Consider the following 20659-nt stretch of genomic DNA (forward strand, 5'->3'; position numbering starts at 1 on the left):
ACCACAGGGATTCTCCTGTCTTCTTGCTCTGGGATTATAGGCACATGCCATGATACCTGGCTTTTACATGGGTTCTGGGCATCTAAACCTCAGATCTTTGTGCTTATGTGTCAAGCACTTTACTGACTGAGCCATCTCTTCAGCCCCTTTGTTAAAGTTTTTGGTTTCTGTGGGGGGTTTTGTTTGTTTTTGAGGCAGGTCTCACTTTATCCAGGCTGACCAGGAACTTAGTCTGTAGTTCCAGACTGGACTATGAGATTGTCATGGACTTATCAGCCTCCCAAGTACTTGGATTTAAGGTGTTCACCATCACACCTGGCTTTTGCCGATGTTATTTAAAGTTAATCTCAAAACTTTTTGTTGCAGTAAGGTTCATGTTGCTGGCTGAAAACACCTGACCAAGAGCAACTTGTGGAAGGAAAGGGTTTATTTTGACTTATAGACTGAAGGGAAGCTCCATGATGGCAGGGGAAAATGATGGCATGAACAGAGGTGGACAACACCTCCTGGCCTACATCAGGTGGATGATAGCACCTGGAGAGTGCCACACACTGGCAAGGGGAAGTTAGCTTTAACACCCATAAGCCCGCCCCCGATAATACATGGCCTCCAGCAGGATCCAATTCCCACATTGCCCCCAGCTGGTGACCTAGCATTCAGAACACATAGATTTTTGGGGATGCCTGAATTAAAACACCATACTTTTCATTTCTATATACTTTGCCATGCTTTCTTACTTTTTTTAATGGATATTTTCTTACATGGCTACCAAGTTTTTATATGTGAAAACATAGCAGTGTCTTTGGTATCATTTAATACTTAGGCCATAATCATATTTTATGGATTTGGAAGGGTGAGTTTAGGTGGAGGATCAAAAATCCATATATTATTTGTAACATAACTTTTCTAAAGAAAGGTTTTCAGCTTCTACCCCATAGCTAAATCATCTATTGGGGTGTAAATCTGTGTGTTTTATTTCTTCTCAGTTTGTTTTTGGTTTGGCATGTGGAACTGGTGTGAATGATTCAGTATTGAGTGACTAATTTTCCATTTTGAAGGGTGGGTATGAAATTAAGTTATGCTGGGCCAGGGAAGAGATACCATTTAATGATCAGGGATACATGTAGGCTGTTAACCTGAGACCTAGGAAATCTTACACAGGTAAGAATTGTTGGTGGGATACTCTCTGCTTTTATTTAAAAATGTATAGAAGAGAGGGGTAGAATTACAAAGATAATACATACTTTGTGTGCATTATAGTAGTTGGATTAAGATCCAGTTGAAAAGGAAGCATCAAAAGAGATTTTAAAAGTCAGCAAGGCATGGTGGTGCTAATCCCAGCACTTGGAAGACAGAGGTAGGAGGATCCATGTGAATTTGAGGCCACTCTGAGACTACATAGTAAATTCCAGGTCATCCTAGTCTAGAGCAAGACACTACCTCAAAAAAAAATTAAGAACTCATGTATTACTGCACTTTCTCCCATCTTGCGTCTTATTAGATAAACTAGAATGTAGAAGCCAGATGTGGCATACATTTGTAATCAGCACTCAGGAGGCCAAGGCGGGAGGATTGTAAATTCAGAACCACCCTGGGCTACCTAACATAATCCTGTTTAAAAAAAATTCAAAACCAAACCAAAAAAAAATTTCCAGACATGCCATATCAGCTGAAGATAATCCTGCTTTCAAATGTAAGGACAACTGTGATTACCAAAATACTCTCTGAAATACTACTTTGTACCTTGTGACAATAAGCATAGACCATATGATAAAGTAAATACGTGGTAACCTAAGTAGTTTCCAAGATGCCAGCGTCTATATGTATTAGTATAGGGAAAACTACTTCCAAAGGATCCATAAGAAACTGACAGTATTTGTCCTTGGGGGCTGGGTGCAGGGCTGTAGAGTGATACTGTGACATAAATGATTTTGTGTAGTCCTTGGTTATTGCTGTAATCTGTTCTAATGAATTACCTCTTCAGCCATTCTTCCTTCAATATTTCAGATTTCTGTTAATGCTGAGCAAGTCAGAACAGAGCTGGAGCCACCAGATAATACTAGATCCTTGGGCACAGTTCAGCAAACAAGAAGGCAGAAAATGCAGAAGTAAGAACTGAATGCACTGTGAGCTTGCCCTTCCTCCCCCAGGCCTAGCGGCTATGAAACTGTTCTGATGTCTTTCTTGTCTGTTGTCAATTTTCATACATGAACATGCTGCAATCTGTTCATCATCCCCTCCTATTACATTCCCATTCCATTAACACCCCCTCCCCCTTCCCTGTCCTCTTTCCAATAGTACTCTCTCTGTCTTGATGTCTCTTTCACTTAGGCCTCCATCAACCATGTCACCATGTTGATGGATTCAACATTGTACAGGGCTGTGGATGTAATAACAAGTTTGACTGTGAGGTCATGGATGTCTGGAGGACAGTGTCCCAAAGCACTCTCTGTCCTTTGGCTTTTATATTCTTTCTGCTGTCTTCCCTGGGCCTTTCAGGGGTGATAGAGATGTCCCATTTAGTGCTGAGCATTCAACTGTCATTTCTCAGCACTTTGAAGAATTTTGCATCTCCCCAGTTGTCAACATCATTTGTGTTGGTTTGTGAGACCTGTTCCCTCCTTGGGCAGTATGGGCTTGTTTCAGGCTGTCTGTGTTGGTTAACAGTCCAGATAAGCTAGTCTGAATGCTATGTGTGGTATGAGGAAAAGAATGGGTGTTCTTGGCTTCCTGTAGTCTCCTGTGTTCCTGTGCTGCCTTCTGGAGGAGGAAATGTTGTGAAATCCTGTCTGGAAGTGTTCTCAAGCTGCTCAGCTGGCCCCTGTCATCCTCTCCTGCAGGTTCTTTTGATTTTGCAGGGCTGGTGTGAGTGGGTGGAAGCCCTTCCTAGTAGTTTCCAAGCCTGTTTCTGGCTGTTGTCAGGGCAGGAGAGTGAGCAAAGAGAAGCACTGCTTCTTCCTGCATTGTGATTTCTCTATCTCCCTTTTGGTTTTGTGAAGGTCTCACTCTAAGGCTGACCTGGAATTGGAATTTATTATGTAGAATGCTGGGATTAAAGTCATGCACCACCATATCCGACAGAAAGAGAATGGGTGTACCAGGGCCTTGAGCCAATGCAAATGAACTCCAGGTGTATGTGCCACCTTGTGCATCTGGCTTTATGTGGGTACTGGGGAATGGAACTGCAGTCCTTAGGTTTTGTAGGCAAGTGCCTTAACCTCTAAGCCATTCCTCCAGCCCCCATTGGGATTGATTGATTTCTTTCTTTCAGTATTTTTATTTATTTATTTATTTATTTATTTATTTATTTATTTATTTATTTATTTATTTATTTGACGGGGGGAGGGGAGAATAGGTGCACCAGGGCCTCCAGCTACTGCAGATGAACTCCAGACACATGTGCCTTCTTGTGCATCTGGCTTACATGGGTCCTGGAGAGTTCAAACCCGGATCCTTTGGTTTTGCAGGCAAACACCTTAACCGCTAAGCCATCCCTCTAGCCCTCTTTCTTCCTTCCTTTCTTTTTGAATATTTAATTAATTTATTTATTTAATTTCTTTTGAGGTAGGGTCTCACTCTGGCTTGACCTGGAATTCACTATGTAGTCTCAGTCTCAGGGTGGCCTCAAACTCAAGGCAATCCTCCTACTTCTGCTTCCTGAGTGCTGGGATTAAAGGCTTGCGCCACCATGCCTGGTTGAATATTTTATTTATTGAAGAGAGAGAGAGAATGGGCATGCTAGGGCCTTCAACCATTGCAAAGTAACTGTAGATGAATGCACCACCTTGTGCATCTGGCCTTACATGGGTACTGGGGAATTGAACCTGGGTCCTTTGGCTTCTCAGGCAAGCGCCTTAACTGCTAAGCCATCTTTCCTGCCCTCCCAATGTGATTTCCTTATCCACCAATCTGGCATAATGAAAGGCCATAGTTTTTTATTTAATGGTGATAGTATTTGCATTTGCAACTTTTTGTCTCCTCTGTGTCCCAGAAAATCACAAGATACGGAATCTGTTCAAGAAATTGGAAGTTCTTATTGGCAGAGAGTCACCCTTATACTGGAGTTGCTGCAGCATAAGAAGAAGCTCAAAGGTCCTCAGATACTGATACCAACTCTCTTTAACTTGCTGTCAAGGTAATAGCACTTGGCTTGAGTCTGTAAAAGAACAGAATTCTAAAAATTTCCTCATGACTAGCATTCTCTTAACATACTTTCTTCTGGTTTTCATTGTCTGTGCAACAAAGAAGTTAAAGAACTCTAGTTAAAATGGTTTTTGTTACCATAGCCAGTCTGTTTTGCAGACCTTTCTACTATTATATATTGTATAGTAGGTGGTCACTCACCTGTCTGCTTTCCTAATTAACTTTCAGTACTATACTTGGGCTGTTATTTGTATCTAGGGGTACAGCATGACACCTGCTACATAATTTAGATATAAATTATTAGGTTAGTTAGCTACAAAGTATGGTGCTGGATTGGGGAGTGTGCTGTATATAATAAGCAGAGTAATTCTCAAGGTTGTTCTAGGAGTCCAAATAGGTTTTTAGACAGTAGGTAGGAGAAATAATCTGATACTATCTTTGAGAAAAAAAATAGAGTTAGAAATCATAACCATCTTCCTTATAGACTATTATGTGCTCTGGACAGTGGTCATGAATCTGACAGTGGAATGTAAACTTTTACATTTCCCATTATTTCTCTTCTGGGGTCCTGAAGGTGTTTGGAACCTTTATCACCAGAGCAAGGAAATATGGAATACACCAAGCAGTTAATCCTTAGTTGTCTGCTGAACATCTGCCAAAAACTCTCCCCAGATGGTGACAGAATCCCTAAAGGTACATATTTATTGGAAGAAAGGATAGAAAAACTATGTACTTCAAACATAAATGTATCTGCCACTTTTTTTTTTTTTAATTTTCCCACCACTATAGATGTTATAGATGAGGAGAAGTTCAACGTGGAACTGATAGTTCAGTGCATCCGTCTTTCAGAGATGCCTCAAACCCATCACCACGCCCTTTTGCTTTTGGGTACCATTGCTGGAATATTTCCTGTGAGTATGAATGATGCTTCAAATATGTTTCTTCCATGGAAATACATTGGCAAATGCTGATTTAGGTTCATTAGGTAGGATGTGGGGCTGTGGCTACAGCTCAGTGATAGAGCTCGTACCTGAAACTTGTGAGACCCTGGATTTGATCCCCAGCATTGAGTGTATGTGTGTGTGTGTATGTGCGCACACGCAGGGGAGAGGAGACCCAAAGAATAAATTTATTAGGCTCTAGCATTTTCTATCAGTGGTGAGATCCTTGGCATTGGCTCTTTACAGCTGGGACAGTGTGAGCTGTTTTTGTTGTTGTTTTGGTTTTTCAAGGAAGAGGCTCACTAGCCCAGACTTACCTGGGATTCACTATATAGTCTCAGGCTGGCCTTGGACTCAGCGATCCTTCTACCTCTGTCTCCCCAGTGCTGGGATTAAAGATGTGTGCCACCATGCCTAGCCTAGATTTTTTTAAATTAGTATTTACTTAGTTAGTTTTGGTTTTTCGAGGTAAGGTCTCACTCTGGCTCAGGCTGACCTGGAATTCACTCTAGTCTCAGGGTGGCCTTGAACTCTCAGCGATCCTCCTACCTCTGTGTCCCGAGTGCTGGGATTAAAGGCGTGTGCCACCACACCCGGCAGGCCTAGATATTTTTATTGGTGATTTTAAATGAATTTTTAATCTTTTATGTATTTGAGATAGAAAGTGTTGACAGTTGTGTTTCCTTTCAGGATAAAGTTCTCCACAATATCATGTCTATTTTTACATTTATGGGAGCCAATGTCATGCGTCTAGATGATACTTACAGTTTTCAAGTTATTAACAAGACTGTAAAAATGGTCATTCCAGCACTTATTCAGGTAAGCTCTTTGAATATTGTCCTTATTACTATTTTTGTTTTTGCTGTTTTGTATATCAGTGGAATTTCTGAATGGAAGCCAGCAAATGGTCTGGTTTTCCTGAGACTGTGAGCAAGCATCTTGATATCATGCTGACTGGTGTCTGTTTCAGAGTATTATGCTGACTTGGTAACTTCTGTAGGTCAGCAAGGATATTGCAAGGAATGGTGAAGGAAAGGAACTTTCACATGTACAAGACAAATTTGTTAGCATGTAATTTACAAACATTTGCTAAAAAAGTCTTGAGAGCCAAAACTTAGAGTGATAGGATGTTTTCTCTACCAGTAGAGACTGAAAGACTAGATAGTAAAAAGCCTCAAACATTAGAGCATACTTGTCTGCTTTTGACCATTTTTAGGGTGAATATATTCACACTGTTTCTGTATAATTCTTGATACTAGGTTGTTCTTTTCTATGTCAAAAGGAGTTAGTGGATATAGGATGTAGGCTTAGAAATAGATGTATTAACATGATGCCAAAGTAATGCATAAATGCTATAGAGTTGAGGAGAGGTTTCATATAGTCTAGAAGAAGTTGATAAGAAGTGGATAGGAATTGTACAGCAAAATGGCAGCTGTGAATAGCATTAAGAGACTGGGATGGGTCAGGTGAACAGTGTGTGAAGAATGCAATGTAGACTGACCTGGAGAATGGGTTAGTGAGATTGCTAGAAGTATAGGGCACTACTATGAATGGGTTATTTATTCAAATGTTTTCTCATTCATTCATTCACTAACTGTTTTGATTACTGGTACTAGAGTAAAATGGGTTGAACTTGGTTCTGGAAGACACAGGGAGCTCGTGGCCTTTTCTCAGGTATGCTTGCTTAGACCGTGCCCATGTGTGGTACTTGCGCTGCCAGCTGGACAGACTTGCTACTAGAGCCACATGCTTGGTACCTGCTGTCCCCTTCCTCCTGATGTCCTGCATGTGTGCATCTAGTTTATACAGATGACAACTCTTTTTGGGGAAGATCCATACCTTATACTTTATATTCCTTAGGGCCAAACTGTGCCTTGGATAATGATAGCTATTCACATTTTTTTATATAATTTAAATTTTATTACTGACAATTTTATACATGCATATAATGAATGTTAAATATAAGTCCCTCCCATGATCTTCTCTTGCCCTTAGCACTTCCACAGAACCCTTTTCCCCAACTGTAGTCTCTTTTTACTTTTTTTTTTGTTTGTTTTTTTTGTTTTTTTTGTTTTTCGAGGTAGGGTCTCACTCTGGTCCAGGCTGACCTGGAATTAACTCTGTAGTCTCAGGGTGGCCTTGAACTCATGGCAATCCTCCTACCTCTGCCTCCCGAGTGCTGGGATTAAAGGCGTGCACCACCACGCCCGGCTTCTTTTTACTTTTTCTTTAAATTTTTTATTGACAACTTCTATACTTAAACCATGATATTTCCCTCCCCTCCCCCACTTCCCTCTTCACAACTCCACTCTCCATCATATCCCCTCCTTCTCTCTGTTAGTCTCTCTCTTATTTTGATGTCATCATCTTTTTCTACTACTATGAGGGTCTTGTGGACATATTGCTAGGCAGTGCAAGGTCGTGGGTGTTGAGGCCAATTTCTGTATAGACAGTTGCATTGTAAGGAGTGGTACCCTTCCTTTGGCGCTTATGTTCTTAACTCCACCTCTTTCGCAATGGATCCTGAGCCTTGGAGGGTGTGATAGAGATGTTTTCAGTGCTAGACAGTCCTCTGTCACTTCTTAGCACTGTTGCTTTTTGAGTCATCCCAGTGATCATCACCATCTGAAAAGAGAAGCTTCTCTAACCAAAAGTGAGAGTAGGATTACTATATGAATATGAACATTAAGTATAGTGCTTACAGGGCAGTTTGGTGAGCATAATATATGCATTAAGCCAGACAAGAACAGGCTTTGTACCCCTAAGGCTCATGACCTCCCCTTGCCATAGGCTTTTGATTAGGTTTTCAGTACCAGGCAAGTATTCCCTCCCATAGAGCAGGCCTCCAGTCCAATTAGAGAGCAATTGGTTTCCCCCGAGAGAAGACATGGCACTATTGCACCCATTCAGTCATTTGGCCAGTTTGGCAAAATATGAGGCCTCCAGTATCCATTGTTTTCACTGCTGATGACTTTTGTCTCCCATCGGGTTGCATGTAGTGCAGCTTTTTCCGGCTTTCAGTTGGCTGGTCTAATAGGAGGTTTTCAATTCAGGACCAGCTTGATTTCTCAGTGACCTTGCCACCCAGGCATGTGAAGTCTTCAGCAATAGGGTCTTACCATCTCTTACCGGTGGGAAAACAAGGCCTTGACAATAGGCTGTATTGTTTTGTAGGCAATAGGGACCTCCCTGGCCAACAACTCACTGGAAGGTATCCCATCCCTGGCACTGAAAATTTTCTAGTAACAATCTATGGCTTCTGAATGTGCCATTATTCAAAAAAGTAGGCTTTCATATGTCTTATTCAGAATATCTTCAATTTTGATTGACCCTCCCCCCACCCTTCTGTTACTCAGTCTCTTCTCCTGGCCTCACTTAGGCCATTCCATTCCCTGTAATCTGTTCTTCTACTTACGTATATACAATACCATCCCCTAAAGTCCTTTCCTCTCCTCCTCCCTTATAGCCTTTATCTAGCTTACTGGCTTCTGCTACCAATTTTTGGTTCCAGCTCACACACAAATCTAGGATCCACATATGAGAGAGAACATGTGATGTTTGGCTTTCTGGGTCTGAGTTACCTCACTTACTATAAACCTTTCCAGATCCATCCATTTCCCTGCAAATTTCTCAAAAACCTCCACATTGATTTCCACAATGGCTGTGCCAGACTACATTCCCACCAACAGTGTAGAAGGGTTCCCCTTTTTCCACATCCTCACCAACATTTGTCATTTATTTTCTTGATGGTAGCCATTCTGACAGGAGTAACATGGAATCTCAAAGTAGTTTTAATTTGCATTTCTCTGATGACTAAGGATGTAGAACACTTGTTTATATATCATCTGTATCTTAGGGAACTCTCTATTTAGTTCCACAACCCATTTTTTTGATTGGGTTGTTTTATTTTTTTATTGTTTTGTTTTTTGAGTTCTTCGTATAATCTGGATATGAATCCTCTGTCAGATGTATAGCTGGCAAAGATTTTCTCCCATTCTGTAGGTTGTCTCTTTGTTCTATTCACAGTGTGCTTTCCTGTACAAAAGCTTTATAATTTCATGAGATCCCAGCAGTTGATTAGTGGTTTTATTTCCTGATTAATTGGGGTTATGTATATTCAGGAAGTCATTGCCTGTGGCAATATATTGAAGGGTTTCCCTTTCTTTTTCCTCTAGCAGTTTCAGAGTTTCAGCTCTGATATTAAGGTCCCTGATCTATTTGGACTTGATTATTGCATGGAGAATGACAAGGACCTGTTTTCATCCTTTTACATATAGATACCCAATTTTCCCAGTATCCCTTGTTGAAGAGGTTGTCTTTTCTCCAGTGAATATTGTTGACATTTTTGTCAAAAATCAGATGGCTGTAGTTGTCTGAATTAACATCTGGCTCCTCTAATCTGTTCCATTGATCTATATGTCTGTCTTTGTGCCAGTACCGTGCTGTTTTTGTTACTGTGGCTTTGTAATATAGCTTAAAATCGAGTATGGTGATACCACCAGCCTTATTTTTGTTGCTCAAAATTGTTTAGGCTATTCGTGGGTTTTTTTCTTTTCTTTTTTTTTTTTTTTTTTTTTTTGTGCTTCCAAGTGAATTTTAGGATTGTTTGTTCTATTTCTGTGAAGAATGCCATTGGAATTTTTAATGGGGATTGCATTAAATGTGTAGATTGCTTTTGGTAAGATTGCTATTTTCATAATATTGATTCTTCCAGTCCAAGAACATGGGATGTCTTTCCATTTCTTAGTATCTTCTGCAATTTCTCACTGGAGTGTTTTAAAGTTCTCGTTGTAGAGATCCTTTACTTCCTTGGTTAAATTTATTCCAAGGTACTTTGTTTGTTTGTTTGTTTGATGCAATTGTAAATGGGAGAGATTCCCTGATTTCATTGTCCCCATATTTGTTGTTAGCATATAGAAAAGCTACTGATTTCTCTGTGTTTGTTTTGTATCCTGCTACATTGCTAAAAGTGTTTATCAGCTCTAACAGTTTGCTGGTCAAGTATTTAGGGGTCCTTTATGTATAGTCATATCATCTGCAAATAATGATAATTTGATCTCTTCCTTTCCAATTCATATCCCTTTTATGAGTATGCCTTTTTGCTATAGCTAGGACTTCCAGGACTGTATTAAATAAAAATGGGGACAGTGGACACCCTTATTTTCTTCTCCAATTTTTGTTTTCCCCATTTAGTATTATGTTGGCTGTAGGTTTGTCATAAATAGCTTTTATTATGTTGAGATATGTTTCTTCTATTCCTAATTTCCATAGGACTTTACCATGAAGGGATGTTGGATTTTGTCAAATGCCTTTTCTGCATCTGTTGAGATGATCATGTGATTTTTGTCCTTCAGTCCATTTATATAGTATATGACATTTATTGATTTACATATGTTGAGCCATCACTGCATCTGTAGGATAAAACCTACTTGGTCAGAGCAAATAATCTGATAAATTCTTTTTTATTATTATTATTTCTATTTTTACCAGTGCCTCCAGCCTCTGCAAATGAACTCCAGACACATGTGCCACCTTGCACATCTGGCTTATGTGGGTCCTAGGAATCAAACCTGGGTCCTTTGCCTTTTTAGGCAAGTGTCTTAACCACTAAAGCCATCCCTCTAGCCCTCTGGTATATTCTGTTTTTCAATATTTTGCTCAGAATTTTTGCATCTATGTTCATGAGGTTGATTGGTCTGTACTTTTTTTGTTCTGTCTTTGTCTAATTTTGGTATCAGGGTGATGCTGGCTTTGTAGGAGTTTGGGAAAATTCTATTTTATGGAAAAGTTTGAGAAGCAGTAGTGTTAGTTCTTCCATGAAGGTCTGGAAAATTCACCAGTGAATCCTTTTCTTAGTTGGGAGACTTTATAGTTGTTTGGATCTCCATACTTGTTTTAGGTCTATTTAATTTGTTTATCTCATCTTGATTTAATTTTGGTAGGTCATATGAATCAAGCAAATCATCCATTTCTTTCAGATTTTCAAATTTAGATGATATATATTCTTAAAGTATGTCCTTATGATTTTCTGAATTTCTTTGGTATCTGTTGTAATGGTACCTTTTTCATCTGTAATTTTATTAATTTTGTTTCTTTGTTCTGATCAGATTTGCTAAGGTTTATCAATCTTCTTTATCCTTTCAAAGAACCAACTCTTTGTTTCATTGATTTTTTTTTTTGTATATTTTTTGGATTCTGTTTCTTTAATTTCTACCCTAATCTTTATTATTTCTTCCCATCTACTGATTTTTTTGGTTTGCCTTTTTCTTCTTTTTCCAAGGCCTTAAGGTGAAGCAGTATATTGTTTACTTCTGTGTTCCATGTGCTGCTGAGAAAAATGTATATTCTGCAGCATTTGGATGGAATGTTCTGTAGCTATCTGTTAAATCCATCTGTTCCATGACATCATTTAGTACCTGAGTTGATTTGATGCTTGGGTTTTCTAATTATCTACAGTGCTTTTAGATTTGGAAATCCAACTTTATGTACCTTCAGAGTAGGAGTTTGCTGGACCAAGTGTAGCTCTTGTACTCTGGTCCAACCACAGAAGTAATTCTAGGTATTGAGTTTTCATGCTATTTCAAGTATTCTAGTGGGCTGGGTGGAGCAATTTACTGGCAATTTCTAAACTTCATTTGAGCAATATATATGTTCAATAAAAACCAGCACAGATATGATGCAATTGTGGGGGTTGAAACAAATGGATGTAACCTTATAAAGCCAAAATCCCTAAGGGTATTGTGTGTTGCTCTGCACCCTTAATCCTGTCAGCTGGGAGGTTGAGATTTCTGTTCTGAAATGGGTTCCAGGTCAGCTTGGGTCTGAATCAGATCCTGCCCCCAATAATGACAGAAGAAAAAGACAAGGGCCCTATGAACCTGAAAGCACCAAAGGCAACAATAGTCAACACCCAACTACAACTTAATTGAGAATGATAAAGCCAACCAAGAATATGTAACCTGCCCTGTGTTGTGCTGTGCACCGGGTGCTCTGATCATCTGTGCTGGATGCTCTGCTGCCAGGAGCTGAATGTGTTCTCTGGAAGGTTGCGGTTCTGTAGGTTGGGGCATAGGAGAGTGCAGGAAGCCTGCAGTTGTCCTTGAACTATTCAGCTGGTCCAGCCTGTGTCTCCTTCAGTAGCTCTTCTGCTGTCTCCCCTTCAGATTTCTTGATTTTTCAAGGAGGCTGATAAGGTTGGAAAATCCCCTTGTTTGGTCTCTGCTCCTGCAGCTGGATGCCAGGCAGGCATGTGGATTTGGTCTGGGTCCGCAAGCTCCTCAATGGGATTCTGGCCAATTTCCTCCTTTCTCATTGATCTTGGTCTCTCCTGCTTCCCTCCTATGGCCGATCAAAACCTGTACACCTTCACTTTTCAGACAGGGTGTATTTTGCAATGATTTTGCTCAAATCCCTCTCTAGGCTGGGTTGGTGTGACTCCTATGCAGCCATCTTAACTGGAAGTCCCTCCTCTCTTTTACTTTGATGTCTTTTTTTATAGTGTTTGTGAGACCCATTGAGTTTAATTGGCATAAGCATGGGTGGGGGCTCATGCAGTATGCCAGTGGTCATACCATTTTAAGACATGTCTTCTGCTTTCTCAGCAACCATTAGCTGCTAATAACTCCTCACAGAGAGCTGTGGATCTTGAGCACATCTCCATGCATGACAGAATGTTGATTGGCCCAGTATTGTGCAGGCAACGACAGAGTTGCCTACATATTGATTGGACTTTATTATTCTTTGGGTAACTTGAAGGCATTTGAAGGCCTGATCTTGTCCCCCACAAGGAAGTTTTGAGTAGGATTATTTATGCCTGTTCATGTCCCTGCTTGCTCTTCTGCAGTCTGACCATGGAGACTCCATAGAAGTCACCAGAAATGTTGAAGAAATTGTGGCAAAAATAATCGGTGTGTTTGTGGATGCTCTCCCACATGTTCCAGAGCACAGACGCCTTCCCATTCTTGTGCAGCTTGTTGACACTCTGGGTGCAGAAAAATTCCTCTGGGTACTCCTTGTCCTGCTTTTTGAACAGTATGTCACTAAAACAGTGTTGGCAGCTGCCTATGGAGAAAAGGTTAGATTATTGGGTGGGGTGACAGGGAGGAAAGGGTGGCATTTTACAGACTTTGTGATATTGTTGCATATAAACATGGGCTGGGCAATGCATGATTTAATAGTGTTTGCCAGAACCTTCTAAAAGAATGTTTTGACATTCTTTAAGCTTTCTTCAGTACTCTCAAAACATCTTCTGAAGATTGGCTTTTTTTTTCTTTTTAAAAAAAATATTTTTGTATTTATCTAATTTATTTATTTGCAAGGAGAAAGAGAAAAACTATGGGTACACTAGGGTCTCCTGCCACTGAAAATAGGTACTACAGACCTATGTGCCACTTTTTGTCTCTGGCTTTATGTATGTTCTAGGGAATCAGACCCAGGTCATTTTTGTTCTAATTGCTTAGCCATCTGTAGCCCAAGATTGGCCTTTTCTGAGAAACAGTGGAATGACCCACTGGGTATTTCCATTTTAAGCTCAAAAGATGTATACCTACTCTAAGTAAAGACACACACACACACACATATCAAGTTCCTCTGTATCTTACTGCATGGTGTCCTAGGCTCCTGTGCATCCAGTAAAAGGCTATTTTAAAGGAGCTCACAATTTAGCTCCTCTGATGATGACCATAAGAAAAACCACATACGATTGTTGTGCTGACAGATGTGTTTTGAGTTTTATATGCACTTACCAATGTACTTGTTAGGCCCAGTTTTGTTAACTTCTTCTCATTCTCTCAAACAGGATGCTATATTAGAGGAAGATACAGAATTCTGGATTTCAGTCTGTTGTGAATTCAGTGTGCAGCATCAAATCCAAAGCTTGATGACTGTTCTTCAATATTTAATAAAGCTGCCAGAGGAAAAAGAAGGTAAGCACGAGTTCAGTGCTGTTGCTGTCTAATCTGAGAGCTGAAAAGAAGCAGAAAGGAGTGCAGCTGTCCTTGGAACACTAGCACATATGTATAGGAGGGCTAGGATGGTGGTCTTTAAGTGGCCCACCATAGATCCCTGACTATTGTACCTCCAGTACTATTTATATTAGCTCTATCTAGATAAGCAGTCCTGTTTCTGAGATGTGAAGTTCTAAGATACTATTTTTCCAACTTTGAAATAAGCCTTGTGGGTGTCCTCATGCAGACTGTGGTCAGTCAAGTAAATGCCCCTAAGCCTTAGGCACTCAATCCAGACCCCTGGAATGTATCTCCCATTTTACTGTGTAGTGCCTTGTTTTGTTGTACTTTATTTTGTTTCTTTCTTTCTTTTTTTTTTGTTTTGTTTTGTTTTGTTTTTTCAAGGTAGTCTGTCACTCTAGCCCAGGCTGACCTGGAATTGACTATGTAGTCTCAGGATGGCCTTGAACTCATAGCGATCCTCCTACCTCTGCCTCCTGAGTGCTGGGATTAAAGGTGTGCACCACCATGCCCAGCTGTAGTTTCTCTTTTGACAGACATACCCTGTTCTGTGGGTATGTGGGCCTGTGAGGTAGGTGGTTTTTGGTGAATGTACTTCTATCACTGTTTTGGAAGAGCAAAAGTTTGGTGTCCTAGCTGAACACATTTCTGAAATGCATCCTGCTCACCAGGCTGTCCCTGAAAGCTTATTATGCTGAGGAGTTAGGTTGAAGATGGGGAAGAGTCATTTGTTTTGCTGGTATTTTTCAGAAACCACTACCAAGACAGTGGCTAGCAAGAGTGAGACCCAAGAAGAAATGCTGCCAGTTTTTAATGTAGACACGCATACTAGCAAGCAGCTACGTCATTTTAAGTTTTTGTCGGTGTCCTTCATGGCCCAGCTCCTGGCTTCCAATCTGTTCCTCAAAAAGGTGATGTGATATGTTCTTTAAAAGTGTTTATGATAAAATAACATTGCTTTTTTTTAAAGGAACTGTGATAAATTTCTCATGAAAAGATGAGACATACCTTGAAAGATGGCGTAAAACACTATGTTTCCATGAAGACCATTTGGGTGCTGTCCACCAAATTTGAGAATATAAGCAGTAACTTTATTCTCAGGTTTAGACCCATCATGCATACCACTAGTCATCCACAGGAATGCTTAGGATCGTATTTGTGGCAGCTCAAAACTGGTAACTGCCCAGGTGTTTGTCAGTAGAGTGCATAAATGGTCAAATCCTAAGTGACAGTGGGTGTATATCACAGCCACCTGAAGAATCTCAGACCATAGGAAAAGAGGCCATGCACAAGAGAATACATACCAGATTTCAGGCCATATAAAGTTCAGAAACATGCAAAGGAATTTATGGTTTTAAAAATGACATTGGTGGCGCATGCTTTTAATCCCAGCACTTGGGAGGCAGACGTAGGAGGATCACTGTGAGTTTGAGGCCAGCCTGAGATAAGTGAATTCCAGGTCAGCCTCGGCTAGAGTGAGACCCTACCTCAAAAAAAAAAAAAAAAAAAAAAAAAGAAAAGAAAAGAAAAAAAAAAAAAATACCTTATTTTTGGGGAGGAGGGAGGTATTAACAGGATACAGGTTGGGAGGGCTTTCTGGATGCTGGTTGTAGGGCTATAGCTTTGCTTGAACATATGGTAATCTCTGCATGAGTGGTTGGTGAATTCTTGTTTGTGTTAAAGTTCAGTTAGGTAGAGAAAAGAGAAAGAACTAGAACCAGGCACACACAAATGTTTATTTAACATTAGAATGTCTGATTAAGGATGCCACATAATTATCATGCTTGTTACATTGAAATATTCATGCATAACATGAGAAAAAATAATAGTCTCAACAGTACAAGGCAGATGGGCATTGCTTCAGCTTGGTAAAGGTATTTCTTAGAAGCTTGTAAGTTTACTTCCTAGTCAGTGATGAAATACTGGTGTTCTTCCTGAAGTCGAGAACAAAGGTGCTGGCTATTATCAGAAAGAGTTAGCAAACTCCTTAGAACTAATAATCAGCTTTACAAACTTGCTGATAGAAATTGATGTGGTAATGGTCTCTCTCAAGAAAGCTACTTCATAAAACACTTGGCAGATTCCTTTATAGTCACAGAGTAAGTAGATGCTTTGTGAGGCATGTACTCCCATCAGATTTTGCCCAGGTGCTTGAAAGACTTATAAAAATGTTCTTAAGCATGTGAGTACAAGTGAGCATCCCCAGTCTGACATCCCAAATATTCCAAAATCCAAAACTTTTGAGTACTTATGATACCATGAGTAGAAAATTCTATACCTGACCTCATGTGGCAGCACAAGCACACTGAAAATTGAAAGTACTATATGAAATTCACTTCAGGCTATATGGTAATAAGATGTAGTTTCACACTTAGACTTGTGTTTGTGCTTATATCTCATTATTCATATGTAAATATTCCCAAATCATAAAAACATCTGCAATTTGAAACTCTTCTGTTCCCAAGTATTCCAGATAAGAATACTCAGTCTATGAAAGGAAAAAATGAGCCCAAATTAGGCATCAAGCAAGAGAGGGAAGTGGATATAGTAAGTGATACATACAAACACTGCTGGCTGAAGCATCTAGAGCAGTGTAAGTCCTCTGTACAAGCCTCAAAAAATAAAATGTTACCAGGAAAATCTGAAGATGTGCTGTTTGGAAACCTTTTATGGCAGATTTAAGTTGTCTTTGGGTGATCTGGGGTGATGGGAGGATAGGCCAGGGAGCAATTGGGTTTCACAACTGTTTTCCATAATGGCCAGCTTTGGACCTGGTCTGTGCAAACTTAACAAGTCAGCCTCTTGTACAAGTGAGTAGGTGGTGGCACCTGATCCTTGCTATTTGCTGTCTTTTCCTGAATCTTTGTGGATAGTGCACATGCAGTTAGAGAGGAAGAATTACTACTGCCTGCAGAGGACAAGCTGTCAGTTTCGGTGGTTGGTTTGTGGGAATCCTCTGAGGTTCTTTAGTCTACTTCAGATGCCTTCATGGCCAGTATCCATGCTGTTCTAACAGACTTCTTTAACTCCTAGGTGGTTGAAAGTGGTGGTCCTAAAATTTTAAAAGGCCTTGAACAAAGGTATGTTTCTTTCTTTCTTTTTTTGTTACATTTTCTGGAAATATGTTGAAATTTGCACAGGAACTGGATGAATACAATGTTCAGATACTCTACACCATGATCACTGAAGCTTTTTATACACTTACCTTGTCATTCTCACTGCAGACATTTTTGTCTCGGCCACTTGAAACTAAATCTGTGCATTTGCTTTTTTCCCCTTCAATACTAAGAATAAGCCATGCTTACAAAATCATGTTACAGTTAGCATGCTGCCAACCCAGAGCAAAGGTCCTTCTGGATAGAGGCCTCTGGGTATTTCCTAGTAGATTTTCTCTGGTGATAATCCCTTATCATTTCCTTTCCTTCCATGTAACTTTTGAGATAATATGGGACAAAATTACTAAATTGCCTTTTCTAAATGGAGGAGGGAGAAAGGAAGGCTTATGTTCTTTAAATGCTGTCAGGGGCTGGGAAAACAGCTCAGTCAGAGAGTGTCTGTTCAAACCCAGAACCCAAACGCTAGGCATAGTGTTACGTGCTTATACTGCCAGCCCTGAGGAAGCAAAGGGGCCTGCTGCCTAGCCAGTTAGCCTACTTGGTGAGTTCCATGCCCCTTAGAGACTTTTTCTCAACGAAGGTAGACAGACAGTTGTCCTGTGGTCTCCACATGCATGTACACCTTTAAATAAACATGGAACACACACATGTGAAAAACACATGTCAGCTGCTGCTGAGACACCTCCTGTGTTTTAGGTTCCTAGAGACAGTCCTTGGATATATCAACACTGTAGCACAGTCTATGGAAAAAAATGCAGACAAGTTGACTGTGAAGTTTTGGCGAGCACTGCTTAGCAAAGCTTATGACATGCTGGATAAGGTATGTTTTAACTTAAAGTTTTGTTTTAGGAATAAATTTAGCAATATCTTTTTTTGAATTTATTTATTTATAAGCAGAGAGAATTGGCATACCAGGGCCTCCATCTGCTCCAGATTCATGTACCACTTTGTGCATCTGGCTCTAGAACATGGGCCTCAGTAAATGTGATGACTCTTCAGTCATGTAATGTATGATGTTCCAACTTATCGAGGTGGGATAAAATAAAAATACCAATTAGACAAACTAGATAAACCATTGGCTTTCAAATTGGGATTATTTTTAAGTACAGGACCTACAATTATTTACTTGTTTTTTTAAATAAATTGTAGTTAGTAATGGACTAGTTGCAAAATTATTGTAGGAAAGTGTGTATGAACATGTCTGACACCTAGTGGTTTATAATAAATAAAGGTAGAAGACAGGCATAGTGGTGCATGTCTGTTATCCCAGAACTCAGGAGGTTGAGACAGCAGGATACAAATTCAAGACTGACCTGGCTTATGTAATGACATAAACTCTCAAAACCAATTTAAAAAATGTCTGTCAGAGTCTTACTCAGAGCTGATGTTTCTCTCTTTTTCTCTCTCTCTCTTTTGTATGTGTTAAATGCAAACTTCTGTATAGGTGAATGCCTTGCTACCCATAGAAACATTTGTCACTGTGATTATTGGGCTGGTGGGCAATCCCCTGCCGTCAGTGCGCAGGAAAGCCCTGGATCTTTTGAATAACAAGCTGCAGCAGAACACCTCCTGGAAGAGGAAAACGGTGGGTGGAAACATGGTGTAGATCCTTCCGTTTGCTTAGTACAGAGGCACATTTAGCTCCCTGAAGTTTCTGCAATGCTACCATTTAAAACTGAAGGATATTAGTATATGAATGTCGATGTGATGTGTATGCATGAAATGGAATGTTAATTCTAATGGTATAGATGTTTTGTGGGAGCTGTTAGGATGAAATACAGCCTAATAGTATATCCTTCTTTCTCTAGGCCGTCCATTGCTGTGGCTGTAGCATAATTTAGCCTCCTTTTCATATGGGAGTGCAGTATATGGATCAGAAGTTGGTCAGAGAGCACACGTTTCTTTCAGTGGTTAAAAAATGCAGATGGAGCCAGGAGACTGAATAGCTAGGATTATAGGTCTGTGCCACCAAGGCAGGAATATACCAAGTTCAAGATTTGCCTGGGCTATATAGTGAGTTCAAAGCCATTCTGAGTAACTTGGTAAGACCCTATCTCAAAACTACAAAGTAATAGCTGGCTTTAGCTCAGTGGCAGAGTACTTGCTTGGCATGAGGTAGGCCCAAGCTTCATTCCCTAGTACCTGGGAGGAAAAAAGCAAGTGGAAAACAACTGAGTATGATAATGTGGCTTGGGATTCTTTAGTCTGACTTCCAGGGAAGATGGGAAGGGGGGCTGGTGGTTCTCGTGGCACTGATTATGTGGGTATGTTCGCTATCCTGTTCAGGTTTACCGCTTCCTGAAACTGGTTCCAGTGCTTTTGACCATTGTGCAGCATAAGGAGACAGAAGAACAGGCGATAAACAGACAGACAGCTCTGTATACCCTAAAGCTTTTATGCAAGAATTTTGGTGCAGAAAACCGAGAGGCTTTTGTACCAGTGCTCAACACTGCAGTGGATTTGATTTCTCCGGAGAGAAAGGAAGAGAAGAATGTCCTGGGGAGTGCCCTGCTGTGCATAGCGGAGGTGACCTCCACCCTGGAAGCACTGGCCATTCCTCAGCTTCCCAGGTAATGCTGCTGAAGGCTTGGGTCAGGAGCCAGTACAGCCCCATGCAGAGGAAGAAGGAGAATGCCTTGGGGACTACTTTTTGGCCCCTACAGAAACTAGTGAAAGTAGACCTGATAAAGAATTGATGATTTCTCTTCTCACTGAAAAGTAGCATTGCTGTGTACCCTTAGACACATCACTCTAAGGTGTGCTTCCTCCCCATGGAGTGGCTGTGGTTGGGAAACAGTGTTATAACTTCCTGAGAGGCAGCCATAGAAGGTGTCTGCTCTTGACTCTGCCTTTGGTTCTGACCAGAGTTAGCTGTGTAGCCATGAGAAATTTACTGTTAGAGCTCTGCCATCCTCTAATACAAGGACATGCCCACCCACCCCACAGACTTACTGTAGCCAGGGCTTGCTGTGCTTCATGCACATGCAGTCCGGACACCTCACATGTATGTGTTTAGTCACTTAAAAACCGGATTATTGTTAACAATTGTGTCAGCACTGTGCACTTGAGATTCTTTGTGTTGAATCATGTAAAATGTGCAGGCAGTGTTTGGTATGTTATAGGTATAGTGTTGTAACAGGCATGCTTTCTTTGGGGCTCGATTCTCCTGTTGTCTCTGAGGCTTGAAGCCCCTCAAAAGCCCTTGCTCTTTTTTGCCAGCTTAATGCCGTCACTGCTGATGGCTGTGAAAAGCACTAGTGAGCTCATCCACAGCGAGGTCTGCCTGCTCAGTGCCCTGGCTGCCCTGCAAAAGGTTGTTGAGACTCTCCCCCACTTCATCAGCCCCTACGTGGAAGCAGTTCTAACCCAGGTAAGCTAGTGACCACGACTTGATACCTGGAGTAACAGGAGAAGCGAAATCTTGCCCATGTATTTATCCTATTCTTCAAGTGTTAATTTAAGGTAGGACTGTTATTTCTGAAGAGTTGTATGC

General features: G+C 40.6%; 1 protein-coding gene across 1 annotated transcript in view; it reads left to right on the forward strand.

The window, feature by feature from the left end:
* The window catches only part of Heatr1 (HEAT repeat containing 1), a 65586-nt gene that overhangs the window by 39851 nt on the left and 5076 nt on the right, over window positions 1-20659 (forward strand). The window contains exons 25-37 of the mRNA XM_045151608.1: window positions 2008-2108; window positions 3992-4135; window positions 4718-4836; window positions 4933-5054; window positions 5775-5903; window positions 12928-13158; window positions 13882-14008; window positions 14801-14961; window positions 17084-17130; window positions 17863-17986; window positions 18611-18751; window positions 19453-19736; window positions 20386-20536. Coding sequence (XP_045007543.1) covers window positions 2008-2108; window positions 3992-4135; window positions 4718-4836; window positions 4933-5054; window positions 5775-5903; window positions 12928-13158; window positions 13882-14008; window positions 14801-14961; window positions 17084-17130; window positions 17863-17986; window positions 18611-18751; window positions 19453-19736; window positions 20386-20536 — 1881 coding nt within the window. The remainder of the gene's footprint in view (window positions 1-2007; window positions 2109-3991; window positions 4136-4717; window positions 4837-4932; window positions 5055-5774; window positions 5904-12927; window positions 13159-13881; window positions 14009-14800; window positions 14962-17083; window positions 17131-17862; window positions 17987-18610; window positions 18752-19452; window positions 19737-20385; window positions 20537-20659) is intronic.

This window comes from Jaculus jaculus, chromosome 6 (genome assembly GCF_020740685.1).
Source record: "Jaculus jaculus isolate mJacJac1 chromosome 6, mJacJac1.mat.Y.cur, whole genome shotgun sequence".
Taxonomy (NCBI): Eukaryota; Metazoa; Chordata; class Mammalia; order Rodentia; family Dipodidae; genus Jaculus; species Jaculus jaculus.